The sequence below is a fragment of the Physeter macrocephalus genome, chromosome 12 (assembly GCF_002837175.3).
Source record: "Physeter macrocephalus isolate SW-GA chromosome 12, ASM283717v5, whole genome shotgun sequence".
Lineage (NCBI taxonomy): Eukaryota > Metazoa > Chordata > Mammalia > Artiodactyla > Physeteridae > Physeter > Physeter macrocephalus.
Genome location: NC_041225.1, coordinates 85,913,669 through 85,939,042, shown reverse-complemented (window position 1 = coordinate 85,939,042; position 25,374 = coordinate 85,913,669). Strand labels below are relative to the sequence as shown.

The following is a 25,374-nucleotide window of genomic DNA, read 5'->3' as shown; positions in this document are numbered from 1 at the left end:
ACGAACCCGTGTCCCCTGCATCGGCAGGCGGACTCTCAACCACTGCGCCACCAGGGAAGCCCTCCATTCTTTTTAAATGAATAATGTACAGCTCTGCTGTACAGCAAATGCTTGTCTTTTACTTAATATTAGTAAGCATTTCCCCAAATTTTGATAAACTCTTTATAAACATAACTGTTAACGATTCATTTTCTGAGCGACTCAGCATAATTCACTAGACATCTTCCTCTGCTGAGTAATATTAGGGATGTCCGGAAACTACTGGAGCAAATCCTGGTCCTGAGATGGAAGGAGCTCAAGGTCCTGAATGTACCCAGCCCAGCTCTGCAGTTTGAACCCTTCAGGTTGGAGCCTGGGCTTGGGCAGCCGGGCTAAGGGAGGGCAGGGTCGGGGGGTGGGGGGAATGGGCGGCTGCTCAGAACACCGAGGAAGGAGGCTGGAGCCAGCTCCCCATCCCAGGAGACCTCGGAGGAGGCTAGGGAAGTCAATGAGACCTTTTAAGTCCAGATCCAAGGCATTGTCCTAACAGCCATGCAGGTTCCTGAAACACCGCCAGGTGTCGCCACTGGAGCAGCCAGCGCGCCCCGCACCCTAAGCTCTAGTAACGCGGACAACAGCCTCTCAGGCGGCTCCAGATACACAGACCCGCTCACAGCCACTCCCATCTCCCTGAGACTCCAGGTCTGAGGTGGGCCTGGGAAGCTGTATTTTCCTTCACTTCATCAAAAGGCAATTTGGGCTCTTCGGAGCAGTAACTAATTCCAGGGTTAGGCCAGGGAAGGTAGAAGATGACCCTGGAACACCTTTTTGTGCCAGAAAACACGGAAGTACTCAGAAAATGATTTTTTTTTAAATGTCAAAAGGACAAAGAAGCCTGCTTTCAAGGGTTCCCACAGGCCAAATCTGGTACAACTTAAACATGAAAATAAATAATGACGGGAACAGACTAAACCATTGAATAAAATAGGAATACGTGAATCCATATAGAAATAAATGAATAAATACAACAGGACACTTTCCTTACAGTGGAATGCCAGATGATTCACGCAGAAAAAAAAATAATTGATTTAAGATATCACCATTTAGCAACCATCAAAGCGATATCCAACCAAGAAATAACAATGGGTGTCAAACCTGCTGGGTAAAAATTGGATATGAAACAAAGTATTTACAGTCACAAAATACCTCCCCCCTCCGCCCCCCCATTCTTACTCATTAGAAAAGGGAATGGATTCGTGATTGGTGGAGAAACCTAGCAAATGCCAGTTAATCAAACGATCCAGGTTAATCACACAGGAATGAAACAAATCAAAGTCGTGCCACCCTAGGACACAGCGGGGGCAGCACAGCATCACTGTGTTCTATTCCTGCTAAAGATTAATGACCTAAATCTAATCACAAGGAACCATCAGACTAACCCAAACGGGGGACGTTCTACAGGACAACTGGCCTGTACTCTGCTAAGTGTCAAGGTCACAAGGTTATAAAAGTCAGACTGAAGAATTCTCCCAGAGGAAAGGAGATTAAAGAGACAAAACAATTAACACAACATATGATCCTTAATTGGATCCTTTTGTTATAAAGGGCACTGTTGATAAAACCGATGAAACTCGAATGAGGGTCTCTGGGTTCGATGGTAGTGCTGTGTCAACTACCAGCAAACTACAGCTGTGTTAGTTTCCTCATTTTGAAGGTTTCATTGTGGTTATTATGTAGGAGAAAGTCCTTAATCAGAGAAAATACACACTAAATTCAGGGTGAGGAGCCAGGAGATAGAATCAAATGGTTTAGGACAAAATATTCTTTCAACTACTCTTGCAGCTTTTTGCTGAATCTTAAATTATTTTAAAATAGAAGGTTTTAAAAATCTGATAAATCTGCTTCTGCTATAACCACAGGAATCTCACTCAGCAGAGACAAATAAAGCCCCGTAACACTTGGTGGCTGAGGTCCTCTGACCCTGGGACCATTCCTTTGAAGAACACCACTTGCTGTTTCTTGGGGCTCACCTTGTCCAGCCCCCGTCCCTCACCACCTGGGGGCTTCCGGTACATCATCTCTGTGCTCTGTGCAGAAGTGGAGCCCCGGGAGTGTAACTGCTCCATGCCGTGGCTTGGGTGCCATTAGTGTGGGGGCTCAGGAAGGAACAGCAGCCCCTGAATCCCAAGACCACCCAGGTAACCCCTGCCCCCACCCCACCCCACCCCACCCCACCCCCGGAGTTTCCTGAGCATCAGGTCCCTCCACACTGAGAGCCCCCCCACCAACCTCCTGAAGGCTTGGCAACATGCCAGTGGCTCCAGGCCTGTGAACAGACCTCCAAGACAAAGCCAGCTCCACCTTTTACATGGCCATCAAGAAACAGGAACATCCCTGGCAGCTTCTGAGGATCTGGAACCCAGGATCTAGAATAGATCTCGCCAGCAGGGGGCAGGCTCCAGGGTCCACTGCTTCAGGACCAGAGCTGGTTAATACTGGAGGCCTCTAGCTCTACTGAGATCTAAAGGAAAGGGGGCATGTCTGTGGGCCCCACTCAGGGTCAGGACCTCTCCCATCCTTATTGGGACATCATATCTCATAGCCGGTCCCCTTCTCCAGACATAACCAGAGCTGAGATTTTCTTTCTGTGGGAGGTATGTGAGCTCCATGTTCTCCTAGACCATGACTTTGGCCCACAGCCCTCAGCAGGACCCTCTTTAAGGCCCTCCACATCAAGGTGCTCCATCCGACAGCCCTGTCCCTCAGGTCCTCAGCCCCAGCACCACCACGCATACATCCTATCACAAGGCCACTGCCAGTCAGTCATGTGTCCATCAAAGCATGCTGCCCTGGAGCAGATAACCTCAGTCACCCATGTTGCCATTCTGTCAACCATATCACAGAATTCTGCAAGGTCCTGTGTGGCCCCCAGGCTAAGAGGGCCCAGGAAACCAGGACACCAGGACAGGCAGAGACAGAGGACAACCCCATCAGATCCTCCTACAGGTTATAGGGCCAAGCTCCCAGGTCCTTCGCCCACCCTGCCATGCTCAGCCCCGTTGCCTGCTGCCTCCTTCCTGGGCCACCGCTCTCCAATACTGAGCTTAGCAGGACCAAACCCTGGACCAGCCCACCCACGCTGCCCCCAACGCACTTCACGTGCCTGGGTCTTATTTACCTTGCCCTCAGACGACACCCAGCAGCCGGCAGAGGGTAAGATGTGGCCCTGAGCTGAGGCAGGGGTGGTCAGAAGCATCTTCAGACCACCTGAAGGAAACTCAGGGATTCACCAGAGCATGTGTCTGCTCACCTTGGCGCCTGCTCCCAACACACAGGGCCCTCCTGCCTCCCCGACCCACCCCGCCAATGGGTTTCATGTGTTTTGTCACCCAGCGGGTTTCCCTTCCTGACCTAACTCTGGCATTTAAGGCTGAAGAGGTTCCGACATGGTTTTCGTGGTGTATCATCCGCACCCTCATTAGCAAGCTGCTCTCAGACTACATTTGTGAGTATGTTGCTTCTTTCCTCCATGTGTGTCCAGCACCCTCGTGGGCCTGGAGACTCCCCCAGGACAGGGGTAGTGTTTTCCCCTTCAGGCTAGAGGCATCTGGATAATGTGGGCATCTTCCCGTGGCACACAGCCCAGCGCGCCACATCTGAAGGGACTTGGGTGAGAATACGAGTGACGGGCAGGCAGAGCCCACAGGCCAGTCTGCAGCAGGCCCCTCCTCTTCCTCTGTCCCTCTGGGGTTTTCTAAGGCTCCCACAAGCCCTGACTTCACTCCCCATCAGCAGGTTCCTTTGGCCCTCTGAGATCATCCGAGCTACAACCAACAGGGGATGCCTGGCAAGCTCTGTCCATCGGACTCAGCCCAGAAATCGGTCTCAGTAAATGGCCAGTGAGAATCCACAGCTGCTGACAGGGCTCTCTGTCCCTTCTGAGCAAATCCCCAGCTCTCTGTGCTCCCAACTGCCCGTGCAACCAGCCCCAGGCCCCGGGTGGGGAGCCCCAGTTCACAGGGCCTTGGGACCTGCCTGGGGCTGCAGTGTGACACAGCACTATCACAGGGGCTAGAAGATGGTCCTGGACCCTCTCCACAGGCCAGAGCTACCTCCTGGGCTGCAGGGAAGGAGGTCCCATGCTATATTGTGATTTATAAGACATATATATTTGGTCACTGAGATGACCAAAATATATTTTTCATATATATTTGGACTTTGTCCACATTTCCTGGCTCACAGCTTCCAAAACTCTTGGAATTTCTTAAGTGCTCAGAGTGACAAACAAAGGTCGTCTCTTGTTATGTTGATGGAGTGACTTTTGGACCCCACTTAAGGATGGGGCTGGTTGCCAGGAGGACCAACTGTGTGAACAGAGGGTTGTAACTTCAGTCCCACCCCCAACCTCCAGGGATGGAAGAGGGGCTGGAGGTTGAATCAGTCACTGATGGTCAATGATTTAATCAACCATGCTTAAGTCACGAAGCCTCCATAAAAACCTTCAGAGAGCTTCTGTGTTGGGGAACATGTGGAGACTGGAGAGAGTTGTGCTCCTGGAGAGGGCATGGAAGCTCTGTGCCTCTTCCCCATACCTCGCCTGTGTGTCTCTTCTGTCTGGCTATTCCTGAGTTATACCCTTTTATAATAAACTGGTACAGTGGCACAGTGGTTAAGAATCCACCTGCCAATGCAGAGGACACGGGTTCGAGCCCTGGTCCGGGAGGATCCCACATGCCACAGAGCAGCTAAGCCCGTGCGCCAGAACTACCGAGCCCGCGTGCCTAGAGCCCATGCTCTGCAACAGGAGAGGCCACCGCAATGAGAAGCCCATGCACCGCAATGAAGAGTAGCCCCCACAACTAGAGAAAGCCTGCGTGCAGCAACGAAGACCCAACACAGCCAAAAATAATAAAATAAATAAATTTTTTAAAATAAATAAACTGATAATCTAGGAAGTAAAATGTTTCTCTGAGTTCTGCGAGCCACTCTAGCAAATCCATTGAACCTGTGGAGGAGGTTCTGGGAACCTCTGATTTATAGCCAGTTGGTCAGAAGCACAGGTAACAGCCTGGGCTTGCGACTGGTATCTGAAGGGGGGTGGGGGGCAGGACTGAGCGTTTAACCTGTAGGATCTGATGCTATGGCCAGGTAGATAGCGTCAGGATTGAGTTGAATCGCAGGCTACCCAGCTGGTGTCTGGAGCATTGTTGGTTGGTGTGGAGAAGCCTCCACACACACATTGGAGGTGGGTCCAGGAACCTAACTTATCCCAGCTCCTGGAGTCCGTGCTCAGCTCCCACCCATCACCTTGTGGCTCTCACAGCCCCTTTCTGGAGACAGGGTGTGTGACAGAGTGGCAAGCTCTGCAGACAGCCAGGGGTCCCAGCCCACGGAGGAGAAGGCAGCCAGCTCCCAGCTGGCGCACGGGAAGTGCAGACAGAGCGTGGGAACACAGAGCGAGAGAGGAGAGGTGAGGCATCCAGGATGTCACAGCCAGGCTCGGCCCCATGGTCAGGTGTCTCAGTGGCTGGGTGGGCCTTTGAGCTTGGAGGGGAGCAGGTACAGGGGGACAGGCAGGAAACACCAGCGCCGCAGATGCAGGGAGGCCAAGAGCGAGGAGATGAGTGAGTGGCCCAGCCAGGAAGCGAGAAACCCCGGCTGGAGGCACTGGGGGCCCAACACTCAGCAAAGTAGGCAGCGCTGTCCCTGAGACGCCGTGGAGAAGCACCAAGCAGATCCCCTGACTCAAAATACCTCTTTCCCCAGCTGCCTCGATGCCTGCCACTCCTCCTTTCGTGCTCTCCGTCTCAGAGGAGCCAGCTCTGGCCCTCTTCAGGATCCCTAGAAGGATAGCTCAGCAGTCCCGGAGCCCTTCCTGACTACAGGAAGCATCAGCAGACTGAAGAGCTCCAAGGGAGGACAAAAGCGATTCAGGAGGTGATGGAGACAGGCTCAGCGAACCCTGCACTGAACCAGAATGGGTGCGGCATCCAGGATGTCACAGCCAGGCTCGGCCCCATGGTCAGGTGTCTCAGCGGCTGGGTGGGCCTTTGAGCTTGGAGGGGAGCAGGTACAGGGGGACCGGCAGGAAACACCAGCGCCGCAGATGCAGGGAGGGCAAGAGCGAGGAGATGAGTGAGTGGCCCAGCCAGGAAGCGAGAAACCCCGGCTGGAGGCACTGGGGGCCCAACACTCAGCAAAGTAGGCAGCGCTGTCCCTGAGACGCCGTGGAGAAGCACCAAGCAGATCCCCTGACTCAAAATACCTCTTTCCCCAGCTGCCTCGATGCCTGCCACTCCTCCTTTCGTGCTCTCCGTCTCAGAGGAGCCAGCTCTGGCCCTCTTCAGGATCCCTAGAAGGATAGCTCAGCAGTCCCGGAGCCCTTCCTGACTACAGGAAGCATCAGCAGACTGAAGAGCACCAAGGGAGGACAAAAGCGATTCAGGAGGTGATGGAGACAGGCTCAGCGAACCCTGCACTGAACCAGAATGTTCTACCAGTGAGCACTGCCTGAGAAAGGGATGAATTCTCTGGGAAGTGGCATTTCCCCACCAAGGAAGCAACCCAGCCATCACTGGCCTAAGGCATCTTAGGAGAAAATTCCAGCATCAGAAGGGCAGTGAACCAGGAGTCCATTGAAGTCCCTTCCACGACTGAGAGCTCAGGAGATGTGCCCCCTGATTCGTGTCCCAGTCTGGACGCCGATTCACTGTGTGACTTCAGTCACTCACTCTCTTTCTCCAGCTCCTAGTTCCCAGCAGTGGTTCCATTCAGAGCTCTGCCCAGACCGGCCACTTCCTGACTCACCAAGCCAGCCAAGAGCCCCCAACCTCCCACACACACACGCACGCACACACACATGCACACACTCCACCAGGCAAGGTAGCCACACTCTGTCTGAGAGACTCCCCAGGGCCCCACTGGGAGGAAGTACTTCCAGACCGTGAGTCCCTGCAGTGCATCCCGGGAGGTGGGGCTGACCCAGAGCGAAGGTCAGCAATTCTACTGACCATGAAGAAAGAACCCCGCAGGGTATATTTAGCTCACTAAAAATAACGGGAGGCCAGAGATGAGGGCTGAGAATTGTCTGGGAGGACTGGGAGAGCACTGGGAAGGCTGGCGGAGGAGCAGGAAGGACTATGGAGGAAGGGAAAGGGCTCTGACAGGTCCTGGTGGGCAGAGGAGGGGGGTGTCTGTTCCCCTTCCCTTGTGATCTGTGACCCAGATGACTCAGATATTCCGGATCTGGAGAAGGGGCTTGGATGGTGAGGAAGGGCTACCAGGGAGATGGAGGCGCCATAACCAAGGCTGCCAAGAAAGACATCAGGTTTCCAGTGAAAAACCAATCCCGGGAGGTGACCCAGGGGCAGGCTGCTGTGAGGCAAGGCTGACTTGAGCCCTGCAGATGGGGCCAGGTCCGTCCTCTTCCCCTCCCATCCCTTCCACTCCTGAGCCCCTCCCGGGCACACCGAGCTCTGGCCAGGGCGGGCCGGGGCTGGTTGCTGGGGGCTGGACTCTGACACACCACTGGGGTCAGGAGGGCAAAGCCTCAGACAGAAAACGGCCAGATGCAGAGGCCGGTGGACACTTACCCCTGTGGGCTGCTTCTTGGTGTCCAGCAGCGGGGCATTGAAGCTGGCAGACAGACTGGGGGTGGCAAGGACCTCCCGGAGTGGGACATTGGCCTCCCCCAGGAACCTGAGAGGAGAGAAAAGTAGACTGTAGTAAAGCAGCCAAATGTGCCCAGTTCCTCTCCCATATACCCTTCACCACCACCACCTCACAGATACCCCACAGACCAACTGACCTGCCTAGAATGCCTAGGACCCTCAAGGCTCCCCAGCAGCCCTGCCCCCAGGTACCCCATCACCATCCCTGGAAGACCAGGCCCCCCTCCCTGCACGAGAAGGACAAGAGACACTTTCCCCCAAGGTCAACTTTGACCCCTTCTGCCCCGCCGCCCCCCCAGAGGCCCAGCCCTGCCACCCCATCTGTCTGGGGTGTTTTGCCCATCAGACCTGAACAGTGCACCAGAGCAGCATCTCCTGAAAGCAGGGGTAGTTTCGCCGCCACTGCATCTGCATTCTCCTCTGCCTCAGCAGCTCTCCTGACCCACAGCTACACAGACCACCTACACTGGTTTCCCAGAGTTCATCCAGCAGTGATGATAAATGAAAAACACACAGACCTTCCTATCTTCAGGGACAGGGAGAAAGGAAAATTGGGGCAGGGGAGGCATACCCCACTCCCAAGAGACTATCACCCCACACACACCTGAGGCCACATCTCTGACTGAGGGGAGGGGGCCCATAGATGGATGGGCTCTTAGGAAAGAGAAGGTCACCACCTGATGTTCAGTGCAGGTACCATTCAAAGAGTGCCAAGGAAAAAGGTTGTGTCCCTAAGCTAAAAAGTGAGCAAACTGCATCCTGCAGCAGCGGCAGGAAATCAGGGCACAAGTGGCCTGTGTCAACCAGAACTGTTGCCCAGTGCCTACATCGGACTTGGGTGTGCTTCCTGCACGTTACTGTCAGGACACAAACAATGACCAGCCACAGGTGTACTCTCATCATTTGCTTGTTAATTTTTTGTTTTTCCGATGGATAAATAGCACACCTATTATCTGGGACCTTCCTTTTTCTGGTCTCTATAACAACTGATTTGAATATGAGTTTTTATTACTGATGAAATAAAACTTCCACCTTGACCTAATGGGCTGATTATTAAAACTGGCTGCTCACAATGAGGTACCACTTCACATCCATTACTACTATCAGAAAACAGAAAACAACAAATGCTCACGAGGATGTTGAGAAATTGAAACCCTTGCACACCATTGGTTGGAATGGAAAACAGCATGGCGGTTCCTCAAAAAAATTAAATATAGAATTACCAGGACTTCCCTGGTGACACTGTGGTTAAGAATCTGCCTGCCAATGCAGGGGACATGGGTTCGATCCCTGGTCCGGGAAGATCCCACATGCTGCGGAGCAACTAAGCCCACGAGCCACAGCTACTGAGCCCACACGCCGCAACTCCTGAGCCCACGTACCGCAACTATTGAAGCCCACGCCTAGAGCCCGTGCACCGCAACGAAGAGTAGCCCCCACTCACCACAACTAGAGAAAGCCCACGCGCAGCAACAAAGACCCAACACAGCCAAAAATAAATAAAATTTAAAAAAAAAAACACTACAAAGCTTTTAATAAATAAATATAGAATTACCATATGATTTGGCAATTCCACTTCTGGGTAAATACCCAAAAGAATTGAAATCAGGGACTCAAGGAGATATTTGTACACCCAAGTTCATAACAGCGTTATTCACAATTGCCAAAAGGTGTGAGGCAGGAGATAGAAGGGCTCCAGGTTAGACATTTACAGCCAACCTCCTGTTTACACTTCCAGATAGAAATAACAACAGGAACAGGGTAAACAGTTGGACTTTGCCTCCGGTGGACACTTTAAGATAACAGTAACAGTAGGCAGGGGCAGAGAGGAGCTGAGCCCTGCCCAGATAAGAGACAAAGAGACCACATTTTTCTCATTCTCTAGGTCAAGGAGGCCTTCCCGACTACACATGTGCAGAAAGGCTCCTCAGGAGTCAAAAAGGGAGGGGTACCACCCCATAGCGAAATGCCCCATAAAAGTGATTTAAACTACCACGAGGGCGCGACTCTCTCTCTGAGCCTGCCCCTGTGAGTCTATTCACATGTACTCTTTTTCCTCCTAATAAACACTTTGCTTATTTCACTACTGTCTGCCTCTTTGTGGAAATTCATTTCTACAAAGCCAATGGGCCAGGGCCTTGTCACTGGCCACTGTCCCTGGTGGTCTAGTGGCTAGGATTCAGCGCTCTCACTGCCGCGGCCTGACTTCAATCTCTGGCTGGGGAACCAACATCCTGCTTCAAGCCGCTGCAGGCCGAGGCCAATACCAAACCTAGATTTAATACCGGGTCTAATCGCAGTTTCAACCTTTCCCAGAAATGTAATCTTAATAGCCCAGTCTAGAATGTTCTGGTCAAGCACCAGAAAGGTAATCTGTCTTGTGGGCCATCTCTATCTACCCCACTCCCACCCCACCCAGAAGAAGACAAGGCAATCTGCATGATAAACCCTTGCCTGTCCGTTCCCCACCCAAAAAAGTTGATGTGCTGACTTAAAAATAACCCTTCATATTCTTTTGTTAATACATTCTTGCCCCACCCTCCTTCTGCCTATAAAATCTTCCATTTTGCACAACCGCTTGGAGTGCCTCTCTAGTTGCTAGATGGGACGCTTCCAGATTCATAACTCATTGAATAAAAAACCAATTAGATCTTCAAATTTACTTAGTTGAATTTTGTTTCTTAATAGGGCTAAAGGGAGAGATGTTTGCTAATATTCATTCCAGGGTTCTAACACCCCTCATGATGCTAGGAATCGAATTTTCTAGAATTTGGACTGGTTTGTGTTATAGTCCTTTGCAGAACAGAGCAGGCTTGTACCATAGCTCACTAAACTGGGCCTCCTGGAGAGTCTCCATCCCAGATCCAGCGAGGGGAAGGCCCCTGTCACCAGTGTGTTGACTGAAGTGTCCTTAGGACCTGGGCAACGTCAAAAAAACCAGACAGTAGGTGCAGAGAACCCCTGAATCCATGCTGTAATCAGATGGGGTAGGGGGTCCCCAGAGAAAGAGAACCAGGCATGGCCTCCTTGACATAGGAGAAGCCATTTTTGGCCTAAACCATTTTGTGATCTAATTCTGGCCACAGTGCTTGTCCTTGAATAGATCTCAGTAATAATGATCTTAAGAGAACATAAAGGACAAACTTATCAAGGCAAAAGTAACAACAGCAAAGATAACAAACCAGTTGTGAAGACTCCCAGTTCTATTTAAATTGCAAAGACTAGCCTAAAGCACTTTCTTGAGCTGTTTTTTCAGAATTTAAATCCCCCCTCAGGCACTCAACCACCAGATCAGCTGGAATCTAAGAGATGGTGACATTGACCTTTTCTGACCTTCATGCCTTCAGTCAACTAGAGCTTGGACTCTGCCTACTGCCCAAGCCCCTTCTCAAATATGCATATACCCATAGCTTAAAACTTCCCCAATTTTGCTGTTCCAGGGAGACACTACTTTGGGAAGGGTCCCCAAAGTTCTCCTTACTTGCTGCAAGTAATGAATCCTTCCTTCTCCCTGTCTTTGACTTGGTTGTGTCTTTTGGCTCAACACCCACCAATAGGCAAACCCAAGTTTCTGGGTAACAATGCGACACTGTGAAACTGGGGCAGCAAAACAGAGGGACTTGCTTGAGCAGGTTGATGGTGGATCCTGCCCTAGAACTTGTGAAAGGAAAATCATAAGAGTCGGTATTGGTAAGAGAGCTCTATAAAATGGAGCTGGGAGGTCATTAATGAAGTGTGACTTATATATGCCTCAGCCTGGATGGAATCTGACCTTTCGACCTGATGAAGTCATCCAGAACACCTGCCTGAAACTCCAGATATTTATCGGACCCTTTCCCTAAAATAACTCAGGAGAGTCTATCTACTTATAGACCCCTACCCTAAAACAACCTGTGCTTCTTTAAGCACAAATACTTTCAGATCCTATCACAATTCTCGCCAGGCAACTTTTAACAACCTCCTGGCTTTTTGTCTTTATAAGCCCCTCTTTCTCCCAGTACTTTCACAGGTACCCGAATTTGCGTCTCCCGAATTGCAATTCTTAAAATCCCAAATAAACTATTTTCTTATGTGCAGCCTCCTGCATTATTTGTTGGTTGACAGACTTGGCCCCCAGATTCCCAGCGGCAATTCCTGGCGATTCTGAGGCTTCAGCCTGGGGCGGCGGGAGGCAGGGCCGGCAGGGGAGCGGAGGGATGGCAGACCTGGTGGTGCAGACAGCTAGTTTGCCGGCGGGCCACCGGTTCCGGACCCTGCAGGCTGCGGCCAGAGCGCGGCGGGTCAGGGCGCAGAGCGCAGCCTGCTCTCCTCCCTCGCCGGCATCCCGCCCGCCCAGGCCCCCGTCAGGGAGAATTCCCGGAAGCGGGGCGGGAACAATGGGAGGAAATGCAAGAGGAAGCGCCGGCCCCACCCCTGCCAGCCCAGGCACCTCCGGGCGGGAGGGACCGCGGCCAGCAGGATTGCATATTTCCTCCCTTAAACGTCTTTCTGGGCCATGAAATACCCCCACTTGCCAACGCTGCATAGGCCCTGAGGTCAGTCCCTCCGAGGGCCTGAACGACTTCATAGGCCTCCACTCCGCTAGGAGGTAAGGCTGGAAGCAGGCTGCCTATCCCTAAGCCTAAGGAGCAGGCTGTGGGCTGATGCTCCCGAGCCCGAGAGAGGCAGAGCCTCCCCTGTGTGGGCAGCCCCGCCGAACTGCGGGGAGGAGGAGCTCGGGAGGAGGAGGGAGGGAAGGGGAACGGATCTGAGGCTTTGGCCGCGATCGGAAACCCTGACGGCCACTTTTTATTCTTTCATTTCACGGAGGACGGAGAAGATGTGGTGTTATTCAGGGGGCTTGGACCTGGGAGGGTCCAGACCCTGGAAGAGACCCATCTCATCCCGAGACCAAGGCTAAGACACAGACCCTAGGGCGCCCCGGCCTTCTGCACATCAGGGATGCTGCACACTCGGTGGGTACCAACCAGTGGCCCAGTGTGGCAGGCAGGATTCAGTAGCAGTCAAATGAGGCAAGGACGGGCCTGGGGCGGGGGGCGGTCCTGCACGGGCTGCCTGGGAGCGAGCTCTGAGTGTGTGTTGAGCCTGGCGGGCTGGAAGGAAACCCTGTGGACCTTGGCAGCCTACTGATAGAAAAATGCGCTGCCCAGCCTCCCCAGACCTGGTCGTCCCTCTTGGCTGTGCTGTGTTCCCAAGCCACTGGAATGTGAGGGCAAGAGAAGTGTGGGGTCCGAAAGAGCTGCTGCCATCCCAAAGACAGAAAGCCAGGTCAGGAATTAGCATGAGGGAGGGAGTGCAAGGTCAAAGCTGCTTCCATGTTGACAAGGCACACATTCTTCCTCATGGAAAAAGAGCTGGTTCCCAAATTCATCACCCAGTAGGTTGCTGTCCTATCAGCAATGCGAGGTGGTGACCTCCAAGTCTAAGCCTTACGTGGGAGGGTACGAATTAAGGTGGCCAAGTAAGTTGATTTTAACAAAGCACAAAGAAATCTAAACAATTTTATTTTAAAACATCAGGCCATACATGGGAAAAGAATCTAAAAAAGAGGGGATATATGTATATGTATAACTGATTCGCTTTGCCGTACACCTGAAACTAACACAACATTGTAAATTAACTATACTCCAATAAAAATTTTAATAATTAATTAATATTAAAAAAGGAAACATCTGAACATTTTACATCACTGTAAGATCAAAACACAAGAGGCAACCCAAATGTCCATCATAGAAAACGGGTAAGTATAGACATACAACAGAATACTATACAGCTATAAAAATAATGGAAATGTTACACTGTAGATTTATAATGTATGGAAAATCTTCAACGTACATTGTTAGGCATATGGATCAATGGAACAGAATAGTGAGCCCAGAAATAAACCCACATACCTATGGTCAATTAATCTTCAACAAAGGAGGCAAGACTACACCATGGGAAAAAGACAGTCTCTTCAGCAAGTGGTGCAGGGAAAGTTGGACAGCCACATCTAAATCAATGAAGTTAGAACACACCCTCTCACCTTACACAAAAATAAACTCAAAATGGCTTAAAGACTTAAACATAAGACATGACACCGTAAAACTACTACAAGAGATCATACGCAAAATTTTCTCTGACATAAACCATACCAATGTTTTCTTAGGTCAGTCTCCCAAGGCAATAGAAATAAAAACAAAAATAAACAAATGGACCTAATCAAACTCACAAGCTTTTCCACAGCAAAGGAAACCACAAAATGAAAAGACAACCTACAGAATAGGAGAAAATAATTGCAAACGATGTGACCGACAAGGTCATTTCCAAAATATACAAACAGCTCATACATCTCAACAACAAAAAAACTAATTGAAAAATGGGCAGAAGACCTAAATAGACATTTCTCCAAAGAAGACATATAAATGGCCAATGGGCACATGAAAAGATGCTCAACATTGCTAGTTATTAGAGAAATGCAAATCAAAACTACAATGAGGTACCACCTCACACTGGTCAGAATGGCCATCATTAAAAAGTCTACAAGTAACAAATTCTGGAGAGGGTATGCAGAAAAGGGGCCCCTCCTGTACTGTTGGTGGAAATGTAATTTGGTATAGTCACTGTGGAAAACAGTATGGAGGTTCCTCAGAAAACTAAAAATAGAATTACCATATGATCCAGCAATCCCACTCCTGGGCATATATCCAGACAAAACTATATTTCAAAAAGATACATGCATCCCTATGTTCATAGCAGCACTATTCACAATAACCAAGACATGGAAACAACCTAAATGTCCATCACAGATGAATGGATAAAGAAGATTTGGTACATGTATACGATGGAATACTACTCAGTCATAAAAAAGAATGACATAATGCCATCTGCAGCAACATGGATGAAACTAAAGATTATCATACTAAGTGAAGTAAGTCAGAAAGAGAAAGACAAATACCATATGATATCACTTACTGTGGAATCTAAACTATGATACAAATGAATCTATCTATGAAACAGAAACAGAATCAGGAACATAGAGAATAGACTGGTGGTTGCCAAGGCAGAGGGGGTTGGGGGATGGGTAGAGTGGGAGGTTGGGGTTAGCAGATGTAAGCTTTTATAGGGAGAATGGATAAACAAGGTCCTACTGTATAGCACAGAGAACTATATTCAATATCCTGTGATAAACCATAATGGAAAAGAATATTGAAAAAAAGAGAATGTAGGGGCTTCCCTGGTGGCTCAGTGGTTGCGCGTCCGCCTGCCGATGCAGGGGACGCGGGTTCGTGCCCCGGTCTGGGAAGATCCCACATGCCGCGGACGCAAAAAAAAAAAAAAAAATGTAAATTGTCGTAACTGTGGAAATGTCCCAAAGTAAAGGAGGCTATGGAAATATGATGAAATTCAATATGGGTATCTATACTGGGGATCCTGTACTGGGGGAAAGGGAGGGGGAAATGCTATAAGAGACATAATTTGGTCAATTGATAGGATCAAAATACAAACAGTAGATTAAAGTAGGCAACGATGTTAAATTTACTGAAGTTGGTAACTTACTGTGATTATGTAAAAAAATATCCCTGCTCTTCGGAAATATACACAGAAGTATTTAAGGATAAAGGGCCATGATGAGTATAACTTACCCTCAAATGGGAGAGAGAGAAAAAGGGAGGACAGAGGGAGAGGAGAGAGTGAAAAGAGAGAGAGAATATTATAAACCAAATGGAATAGAACATTACCAATAAATGAATCTAAGTGTGTGGATGTTCTTCTTTTCTGAAACTTTTCTATGAGTTTGAAATTATTTCCCAAAAAAGGCTCTAGAAAGGTCTCCGTGTGTCAGTTTCTCATTCTTTATCTTTTAAACTAAGAAAAAGACATGTTGGGCTTCCCTGGTGGCGCAGTGGTTGAGAGTCCGCCTGCCGATGCAGGGCACACGGGTTCGTGCCCCGATCCGGGAAGATCCCACATGCCACGGAGCGGCTGGGCCCGTGAGCCATGGCTGCTGGGCCTGCGCGTCTGGAGCCTGTGCTCCGCAACAGAAGAGGCCACAGCAGTGAGAGGCCCGCATACCGCAAAAAATTAAATTAAATTAAATTTAAAAAGAAAAAGACATGTCAACTAAAAATATATGTATTACAACTCAAACCCATTCATCACTGACTCAGCCGCACCTTCCTCATTAGATTCAGTGAGTCAGCACAACAGGAAAATCAGATAGCCCCTGACCTGGCAGGACACACACACACACACACACACACACACACACACACACACACACACACACTCACACACACACACACACACACACACACACACACACACTCAGGGGAAGTTTGAGGACACCGGTGAGGAGACACCATGAGCTGCGGCCCCTTCAGCCATGCATCCCTGGCCGTGAGGGGCAGGAAATGAGAACAGCCGGACATAACACACACACAAACCCCAGCCCGCCTGGCCTCTGGCAGACTTCCTGCCAGTATCTGATCCTCCAGGGGCTGCCCAAGGGTAACTCTAAATAGTTTTCCACTTCAATCCAGAGAAAGACAAAAGAAAAAACTATTCCGAAACCCAGGGATGTCCTGGATAGAATCCAGGACAAAATATAGTTATAAAAATCCTTGGAAAATAAGGGTATGGTCAATGCTTCCGAGGATGCTGAGAACAATGGGATGGTGAACTATAAGTATTCCTGCCTCAAAACTACCTCCCAAGGATTCCGGAGGCCTGCCAACTGGCTTGCTAAAACCTGGAGGCTGAACATAGGCCTACTTTCCCCAACTTCTAACAACAGCAAACTGCCTCTCTGCCTTTTTAAATGTCTATGTGCACAGGCATATTTGGGTGAACATCCATTCCTGTGTAAGAATGACACCAGGACAAAGCAAAAGAATAGACGACAAGCAGAGAGAAAATACCATCCACACTTAAAACAGACCGAGGGTCCATATTCCTAACAAGATCCCAAACGTACAAACTACCATGAATTAGATAGAATAAAACAAGCACCTCAAAGTATTAAGATAGGCAACTGACAGAAGAAGAAATACAAATGGGCAATAAACACATGGAAAGATGCTCAACTTTACAAGCAGTTAAGGAAACACAAATTATAAGATACCTCTTTTCCCCCATGGCACTAGCAAAAATAAAACATTGACAGGCACTTTTTTACACTGTCGGTAGATGTAAATCAGGACACCTTTTCTGAAAAATAATTTGGCAGAATTGATGAAAATGTTATCCCATTTCTAAGGACCTATCCTAAAGGAAAAATAGTATAAGAACGTAAAAATGTTTGGATAAAGATGTTCAGTGGAAGGCCAGGAAAGAAACTGGAAAGAAACTAAATACCAGTCAATAAGGTTACAGTGGGATAAATTATGGTGCACTCACACCATGGAATACGACACAACTACTGAAAATGGGGTTGATCAATATCCACTGACCTGGGAAAACGGTTCATGATAAAATGATGAAAAGCCAGATGGGAACCAAGATACATGGCGTGACTCATTTTTGTGTAAATAAATGAATACACTTGTATATAAACAGATGCTTGCAGATACTTAGGGAAAGTTGAGGAAGCTATATACGGTCAACAGTGGACACCACTGGAGGGAAGGGAAGGAGCGGATGGGGGAACATGCATTTTTTCCTTTATAAACTTTTAAAAATGGAGCTTACTTACGCTTATTATTTTATTTTATTTTATTTGGCTGTGCCACGTGGCATGCGGGATCTTAGTTCCCCAACCAGGGATCGAACTCGTGGCCCCTGCAGTGGAAGCACAGAGTCTTAACTAATGGACCGCCAGGGAAATCCTGGAGCTTACTTATGCTTATGAAAATATTTATAATTTTTATACTCTTGTGGGGGTTTTTTTCAAATAAAAAAGAATGTGTTCATATTCAGGTACAGCATGTGTCCAGACGGGGCATGCGCTTGCTATAATGTTCACATACTGGTGTGGTTTCTGTATGTGCATCTATATGGATCCTGCTACAACCAACAGTCCCCATGTACTGGACACCTTCAATGTGCAAAGCACAGGGTAGGCATTTGACACGTACGCATTATACAACAACTCTGCATTGCAGGTACTGTGATTGCCTTTGTCTTGATGAGGAGACAGAGGTTCAGAAAGGTCCAGGTCAAGGCAGTGCCAGGATGAGACCCACTGCTGAAAGTGGGGCTCCCGAGAGTAGGCTTTGACCCTCACTCTCATGCCAGCTACCACCACTGCCCTGCTCAGCTATGTAGACAACCTGGGGGGACCAAGACCACCTGCCCCTGCCAGGATGGAACCCCTCGACCACATCAACTCATCCCAGGTGTGAGTCAAAGGCACCCACTGGCCAGATCTGCTCCCTGACCTTCCTTACATTCTTGCACGTGACAGACTCACGTTCAGCTCCTTCCTAGCAACCCCCGCTTTCCCTCAATAGATTAAGCCCATTGTCCCCGGAGACACCAGGACAACCCCTACCTCCACCCTGGGGGCACCAAGACCTACTCCAGGGTCAGCAACAGCCCTACAGGAGATGGCCACCGACGTCAGGAAGACCCACCGTTCCCAAAACATCTCCTCACAGCCTATCGTGGTGCCGAAAGGCTCACCGTTAGCGCTTTCATTTTTGGTCTAAGCAGAGTCTGGGAGATAAAGCACCATCGCCTACGTTCCTAAGAAGGAGCAAAACGTGAAGCCACAGGCTGCCACCAACACTTCAGTATGAATGAGTGAGTCCGTTTTCAAACCACAGCTGGCTGAGAGCAGCCTTTGATGGGAAAGGATTGTCCCCGGAGACACCTGGACAACCCCTACCTCCACCCTGGGGGCACCAAGACCTACTCCAGGGTCAGCAACAGCCCTACAGGAGATGGCCACCGACGTCAGGAAGACCCACCGTTCCCAAAACATCTCCTCACAGCCTATCGTGGTGCCGAAAGGCTCACCGTTAGCGCTTTCATTTTTGGTCTAAGCAGAGTCTGGGAGATAAAGCACCATCGCCTACGTTCCTAAGAAGGAGCAAAACGTGAAGCCACAGGCTGCCACCAACACTTCAGTATGAATGAGTGAGTCCGTTTTCAAACCACAGCTGGCTGAGAGCAGCCTTTGATGGGAAAGGGCTGGGGTCAGTAGGACTCAAGCAACTGGGGCAGCTGGAGGGCAGCACAGGGGAGCTACGGAAAAGGGGATGTGCCGAAAGGAACTGCCATTTAGGGAGCAGCCCTCTGTGGCAGGTCCCTGAGATGTGCTTTTGCACTTGATATAATACTCCCTAAGGAGGAGGAAACAGGCTCTGGGAGCTGAGCTGAGGACCTGCCCAAGGCCACAGGGCTGTTGAGTCTGGACCCTAGCTCTTCCCAAAGTCCATATTCATTCCAGCTCATTCCGTGACCAGCTCACAGGGCCAACGTCGAGGTGGGAGGAAGAGCAGCTGAGGAGGAAGGACAGGGAGCAGCGGTGCCCAGGGAGGTCCCCGAGCTGCCCCCTGGGCCCCCGCCAGTGGCAGACACCATACTGACAACCCAGATCACCGGGCAGGTGAAGGCAGGCAAGGCTCTGTGTGTGGCTGAGAGAGCCCTCAAGGCCCCACTTTGTAGAGTCACCAGGTCGCTGAAAGGTTGGGAGTGAACCACACTCTTCTAAAGAAAATGCTATTGTGAGAGCCTAAGGGAACGCTTCTTTAAAGGCAGTAATGTGCCTTCTAGCTGATTCTCGGTGTAAATCTGGGTCTCCTTCTGTACTGCTTGATTGAAGGGGGGCGGGGGGACAGCCACCCTGGAATAGATTTGCCAGAAGGCTCAGTGGCCATGGCTCACGGGCCCAGCCGCTCCGCGGCATGTGGGATCCTCCCGGAACGGGGCGCGAACCCGCGTCCCCTGCATCGGCAGGTGGACCCTCAACCACTGCGCCACCAGAGAAGCCCCCCTGGTGGTTTTTTTGCTTCGTTTTTTGGGAGTATTTTTGGCTGGGCCGTTAGGCTTGTAGGATCTTAGCTCCCCGACCTGGGATCAAACCGGGCCCTCGGCAGTGAAAGCACAGAGTCCTAACCACTGGATGGCCAGGGAACTCCATAACCCTGGTGTTTTGACAGATGGACATTTTGACCCCATGGAGACTTTTGCTCCCATATTTACATTTACCAAACATTTAAATAAAAAAATATATATACCTACATTAATTAATTTCTACTGGAAAGGCATTTTTCAGAACAAATTAAATTAAGCCCATTTAATTTGTTGAGATATTTTCTATACAGTGTAATTAAACTCCTTTCTTTTTTCAATCTTTTTTTTTTTTCCCCTTCGGACGCACAGGCTCAGTGGCCATGGCTCACAGGCCCAGCCGCTCCGCGGCATGTGGGATCCTCCCGGACCGGGGCACGAACCTGTGTCCCCTGCATCGGCAGGTGGACTCCTAACCACTGCGCCACCAGGGAAGCCCTAATCTTCATTTTTATTTTACCGAAATTATTGTTATTGGTAACAATTATTTTCTGTTTAAATTTCCCAACACAGGTTTGTTGCAAAGTTTTCTTGGGGGGGTTTTTGTTTGTTTGTTTTTTCATTTTTCGGTTCGTATCAAGCTTTATCAAATATAGCTCTCTTCCATTCTTGAGTTTTCTTTTGTGGAATTAGTTCTATTAAGTCTGATTCTCTCAGGTCAGTGTTTACAGTTACCAACAGGATTCTTCAATCAGTTTTTCATTTCCTTGACAATTTTACCATGTGCCGTTTTGCCCATAATTATTGCATGGTAATCATTTCTACCAATAACCACATCCAGAAACTATGGCAAGAATTATATTTATTTCTTAGTTAATCCATGAAAAAATTGAGAGCCATTCCTTGCAGAAGTGCCAGCACTGCTCTCATGCCCTGGTGCACACTGGTCTCCCCTAGGCAGTTTCAGGAAGTGCTGCTGCCGGCACCCAACTCCAGCTTCTCCTTTTATAAGTTTGTGCCTAGACACTGATCTATTGTAAAGCTCCCAGGCCGTTCTAAGATGCACCCAGGGTTGGAGCACTGTTCTAAAAATCGAGAGCTGCGCTGTCCAACACAGTAAGCCTCCACTACGCACGCACATGAGCTATTCAAATTTAAATTAATTAAAATTAAATAAAATTTAAGATTCAGTTCCTCAGTTACACTAGCCAACGCGGAATGGTTCCATCATCTCAGAAAGTTCTACCGGGCAGCACTGGTCTGGAGTGCAGACGACAGGTTCTCATTCCCTAACACCTGGGAGTTGGTAATGATGCACAGGCCCCGCTCCCAATCAATTAAGTGAGAACTTGCAAGGCGGGGCCAGGCACTGGCATGTTATGTCAAAGCTGCCAATGATGCTGTTGCGTCTCATAGCCTGGATTGGGAACTTCTCAGCTGAACATCCCAGGGGTCAAACAGCTGGTCAGGGATCAGGGTCAGCTTCCCCTCCAGCGTCCTTCTGAGAAGCCCAGAATAAACAGGAAGTTGTTGAGTGCAGCCTGGGACACTCAACTGAGTCCAGGACCCAGCCTAGCTGGGTTTGCACGAGTGTCTCCCATCCAGAGGAGTGAAGTTTCCTTTTATGTGCATTTGAAACCTGATTTTATCGACACGGAGTTGATCCACCCCTGCAGTTGCTTCAGGATGGGTGGGGTGCCGAATGGCCCAGAGACAGTACCCAGCCTGAGTTTCCCCTCCTGAGAGATTCCGAGACCCCACTCCAGGCCAGCAGACCAGGCTGGCATAATGAGGTCACCCCAAACTGCCAACGGTCGTCGGGGAAACACAGAAACATCAGAAATCCCTGGGGAAAGAGAAGAGGGTGGAAGTGCGGGAGAGTCAGAGGACAGAAAGAATAAAAGGAGAGGGGCCAGGAAGGAAAAGGAGCAAAACCACGGACCTGTGGAGACAGAGGTGCCAGTGAGGGGCTGTAAAGAATGAGTGAGGCATTGAGGGGACTCTAGAAACAGGTGGAGGCAGAGGATGGAGGTTCAGAAGAAGGAGAGGAGGAGACAGAGGGAGACTGTGGGGGGCTGTGCTGCACCTCGCTCGGAAGAAGACCCAGGAGGACCCTTGGTGGGCTCACAGCCCACCCAGGACTGCCAGGAAGGAAGGAACTGCTGCATGACGACCCTGGGGACCTCACTGAAACCGAGGGCCGTCAGATGGCAGCGGCCACCGTCACACCTGTTATCTCCCTATTTGCTTCCTGACCAGACACTGCCAACTTGAGGGTAGTGAGTAGGTGTTCTATGTAAAATGTTCATTAAATTGAATTCACTGATTTTTTTTTTTCCCTTTTCTCTTTTAGAACGTAAAATGTCACGTGGTTGCTCTTGCCACTTCCTGGAAATGCTTCCTACTTTTACAGCGTTGGACTTTTTAATACTTTTAATTAACTGGGATTCTTTTCTCACGTTTCATGAGAAGCATGAATGTACTGTGCGGTCTGACCGTGAGGGCCTTACAGAAGCACCCTGTGGGTACCTGCCTCCCTCCCGCTTCTGCACTGGGTTTACCCTCATGCATCTTCCATCCAAGCAAACTGCTCTCCAGCCTGCATACCCCACTGGCTCCGAGGCTCCGATAACAAAGCTAAAATTCTATTATTTCTGAAATTCTTCAGATGTTTGTGAATGTAAGTTTAAACTTAGTTGAATTAAAATTTAATTTTTAATTGCTAGAAATGCAAAATTGAGATAAATGTTTGAAAAACTCAAAAATTACATTCAAGTAGTTATCAGAAAGAAGTTTCTGGTGAATCGGGAAGCTTTGTGAATTAGTTCTTCTGCAAATTGCTGTTTGAGGAACTGATTTCCAGCACACTGGCCTCTCAGTGACCTACCTGGTCATGTGGGAAACTGGTATTCAGGGAGCTGACTTGCCCCCAGGAGCCAGAGGACACCCACAGGGGCCAACGAGAGGGCTCCAATGTGCGGGCTCCAATGTGAGAGACAGCCTGCCCCTGCTGTGATCTCCAACCCACGGAGCCAGGCCGGCCCATGTGTGGCACTGGCCTGCTATCACCCCGAGGGCTAGCCTGGCCCTTGAATTGATCAAAACTATGTTCCCATCCCCTGCTGCCTTCATGGTCTTAGAAATCTCCCCACAGGGCCTGAAAAATACTGAATGTGATCATGAAAGTGAAACATGCGTTTCCTCTGCATGTCTTTGCCTTGCTATGCTCTCTCCAGAAGGGCCCAGCACCTGCCTGGGGCTTCCGGGAGCCTCTGAGAGGTGCAGGGGCTCCATGATTCTGACCATGTTGCAGACCTGCCCTTCAATAACAGTTCTGCCATCAGTAGCCTTTGAGGAAATTAATCTCCTGGAGCCTCAGTTTCCCTCCGTAATAATGACAAGTATAATAGTAACACCTAACGATTAAAAAAGATCTTTTATACAAAGACTCAGCACAGGGCCAGACACTTGGCTAAGCTCTTGGTAAACATCAGCTGTTGTGGGTTTGCTATTATTATCCTCAGCCTAGTGTCAGAGGCCCCCTCCCAACCTGGCCCCATTGCGCCCTTCTCACTGGGCTGCACACGTCATGTGACTGAATCCCACATGTAAGGCCTTAGCCTGCTGCCCTCCATGCCCGAACAGCGGAAGGCCCTCCCTTCCTCTCCTCTCTAAAGCCAACCCTGGCCTCCGAGTCAGTCTGTGTGGCCCTCCTCCAGGAAGCCTTCCAGGACCACCCAGAGTCCAGCATTGCTCCTCCCTCACCTGTAGGTCCACCGTTCATGCTTGTCAGAAGCTGCCTTTTTTCCATGAAATACCTATGTTGGGGTGACAGTGTGAACGAGTTCCAGCCCCTGCCCCTGTGCAGGTGGGGGCTGCTGAGGTCCAGGCTGGACAAGATGGACCCAAGACGCCCTGGACCCACACCTTTTAGCCCTACCTTGGGAGGGCCCAGTGGAAGTGCCCCCATCCTCCCCACACATATCACGCACTGCACCCACGGCCACCAGAGACAGAGAGACGTTGGTGGTTGCGTTTTTCTTCCAAGCTTTTAAAGATTTCAAACTTTCCAGATGTCTGGGAGGCTGAGACCCCTGTTGGCCTTCCCCAGGTCTCTGAATCCTCCCTCCTTCCCTCTCCCACTCTCGCCCCGCCAGGGAAACACAGCCGGGCCCCAGACACCAGCTGACCCAGTTCCCAAACAAAGGCTCTACTGTCAGCGGGTCACAAAACAGCAAGCCCATGCCCGATCCTCGGGTCCAGACCTCAGCGAATGGCACCAAGAGCATGAACCCACCCCTGCCGGCCCCTCACACAGCTGCACCCCGTCAGGCCTAGCAGGGACCGGCTGAAGCCCCGCCCTGACATTCAAGGTTCGGCACTGAGCGCTCTCAGGCTGTGTCTCCCGGGTCACCCTACCCAGTCAACAGGGCCATCAGTCTGCAAGCTGGCTGGCCCTGTCCACCCTGCCACCAGCACACACAAGGCCCAGGAGCTCCATACACGAGGAAGGACCCATCGCCCGCCTCGAGAGCCGACTTTTGCCACCACAAAACTTTGAACTCTGCTCCTACTATTCCCCCCGCCTGGAAACCATCCCTACTACGTACAGGAAATATCACCAGAAGACACTGCCACAGGACGGTGGGCAGTCAGTGTGGGTCGTTATTACTGTTCCGACTTCTAAACCACAACGCTCACCTCGAGTCCCACCTCTTCCATGAAGCCATCGCTCGGCCTGCCTCGCGCCATGTGCCACTGCCCTCCCTAGCCTGTGCTGGGCAAGGAGAGAGGGCCGTGCCAGGCACCTCAGGGCTGCAGCAGGACCCAGAGAGCCTCTTCTTCCCTGCTCCCTGGGGCACAGGCTGTCCCGGGAAACACATGCACATCTGATTCTAGCCCATCTTCCTTCCCTGCCACTTGGGAAGCTCTCAGATTTACCCACGGCTGAGTTCCTGAGACTGCAGCCAGCCCTCTCCCCCAGATCTACCACCGGGCCAGGCCCACTAGTGGCAGGTCTTCACTAAACACCAGCTCTCCAGAGCCCACATTCTGTAGTCTACATCCGCCACGACCCTACCCATACACACCCACAAGCCAGAGTCCCCCTCACCGCCTCACCTGTTCCTCCCCATCGTCTCATGGTCTTTGACCACCACATGAAGCTCAGAGCCCTGGTCCAGGGGGACACCCTTGAGGTCCCACTCAAAGCCCTGGAAGAAAAAGAGAAGAGATGTCTTAACCTATGGACCCCTAGAAGAGACTGTGTCTGGTTCCCACAGGTCCCCCTCGGGCACAGAGCAGGCATCTGTGACCACTACTGGTGAAGGGAAGGATGCATGAGTGAAGGAATGAATACATGAGTAGCAGGGTCTCAGAGCTTCAGAAGGGACAGTGAGAGCTGAAGGCAATGGAAGAGAATAGGAGACCAGACCCCCAGGACCCTCTCCCCAACTCAATTCCACCAGTCACCAGGAGCACAGCTGGGAAAAATTCCAGGTGACCCTGCAGGGCCCTCAGGGACCAAGATCAGTGTGCTCACGGAGCAGCCAGGCGCCTGGTGACAGCATACATTAGTGCCACATTGGTCTCCAGAGACCCCAGGACCCTCCTCCGAGCAAAGGCACCCCATGCACCCCAACCCCATCCACACAAGGATAGGGCTTCCAAAGACCACCAGGGAGCCATATAAAGAAAGCTGGTTGGGCTTCCCTGGTGGCGCAGTGGTTGGGAACCCGCCTGCCGATGCAGGGGACACGGGTTCGTGCCCCGGTCCGGGAAGATCCCACAT

General features: G+C 50.4%; 1 protein-coding gene and 1 long non-coding RNA gene across 24 annotated transcripts in view; one reads left to right on the top strand and one right to left on the bottom strand.

Annotated features, from left to right (window-relative positions):
- The window catches only part of DYSF (dysferlin), a 231,639-nt gene that overhangs the window by 177,974 nt on the left and 28,291 nt on the right, over positions 1–25,374 (bottom strand). For all 23 annotated transcript variants that reach the window (XM_007111158.4, XM_007111166.4, XM_007111168.4 and 20 more), the window contains exons 3-4: positions 24,705–24,796; positions 7,572–7,677 (exon numbers count right to left, since the gene is read on the bottom strand). In XM_007111158.4, the coding sequence (XP_007111220.2) occupies positions 7,572–7,677; positions 24,705–24,796 (198 nt within the window). The remainder of the gene's footprint in view (positions 1–7,571; positions 7,678–24,704; positions 24,797–25,374) is intronic.
- LOC114487322 (uncharacterized) lies at positions 12,087–24,694 on the top strand. The gene is made up of 4 exons (XR_003682325.2): positions 12,087–12,237; positions 12,459–12,604; positions 21,937–22,263; positions 23,741–24,694. It is a non-coding gene; the product is annotated as an uncharacterized lncRNA (long non-coding RNA).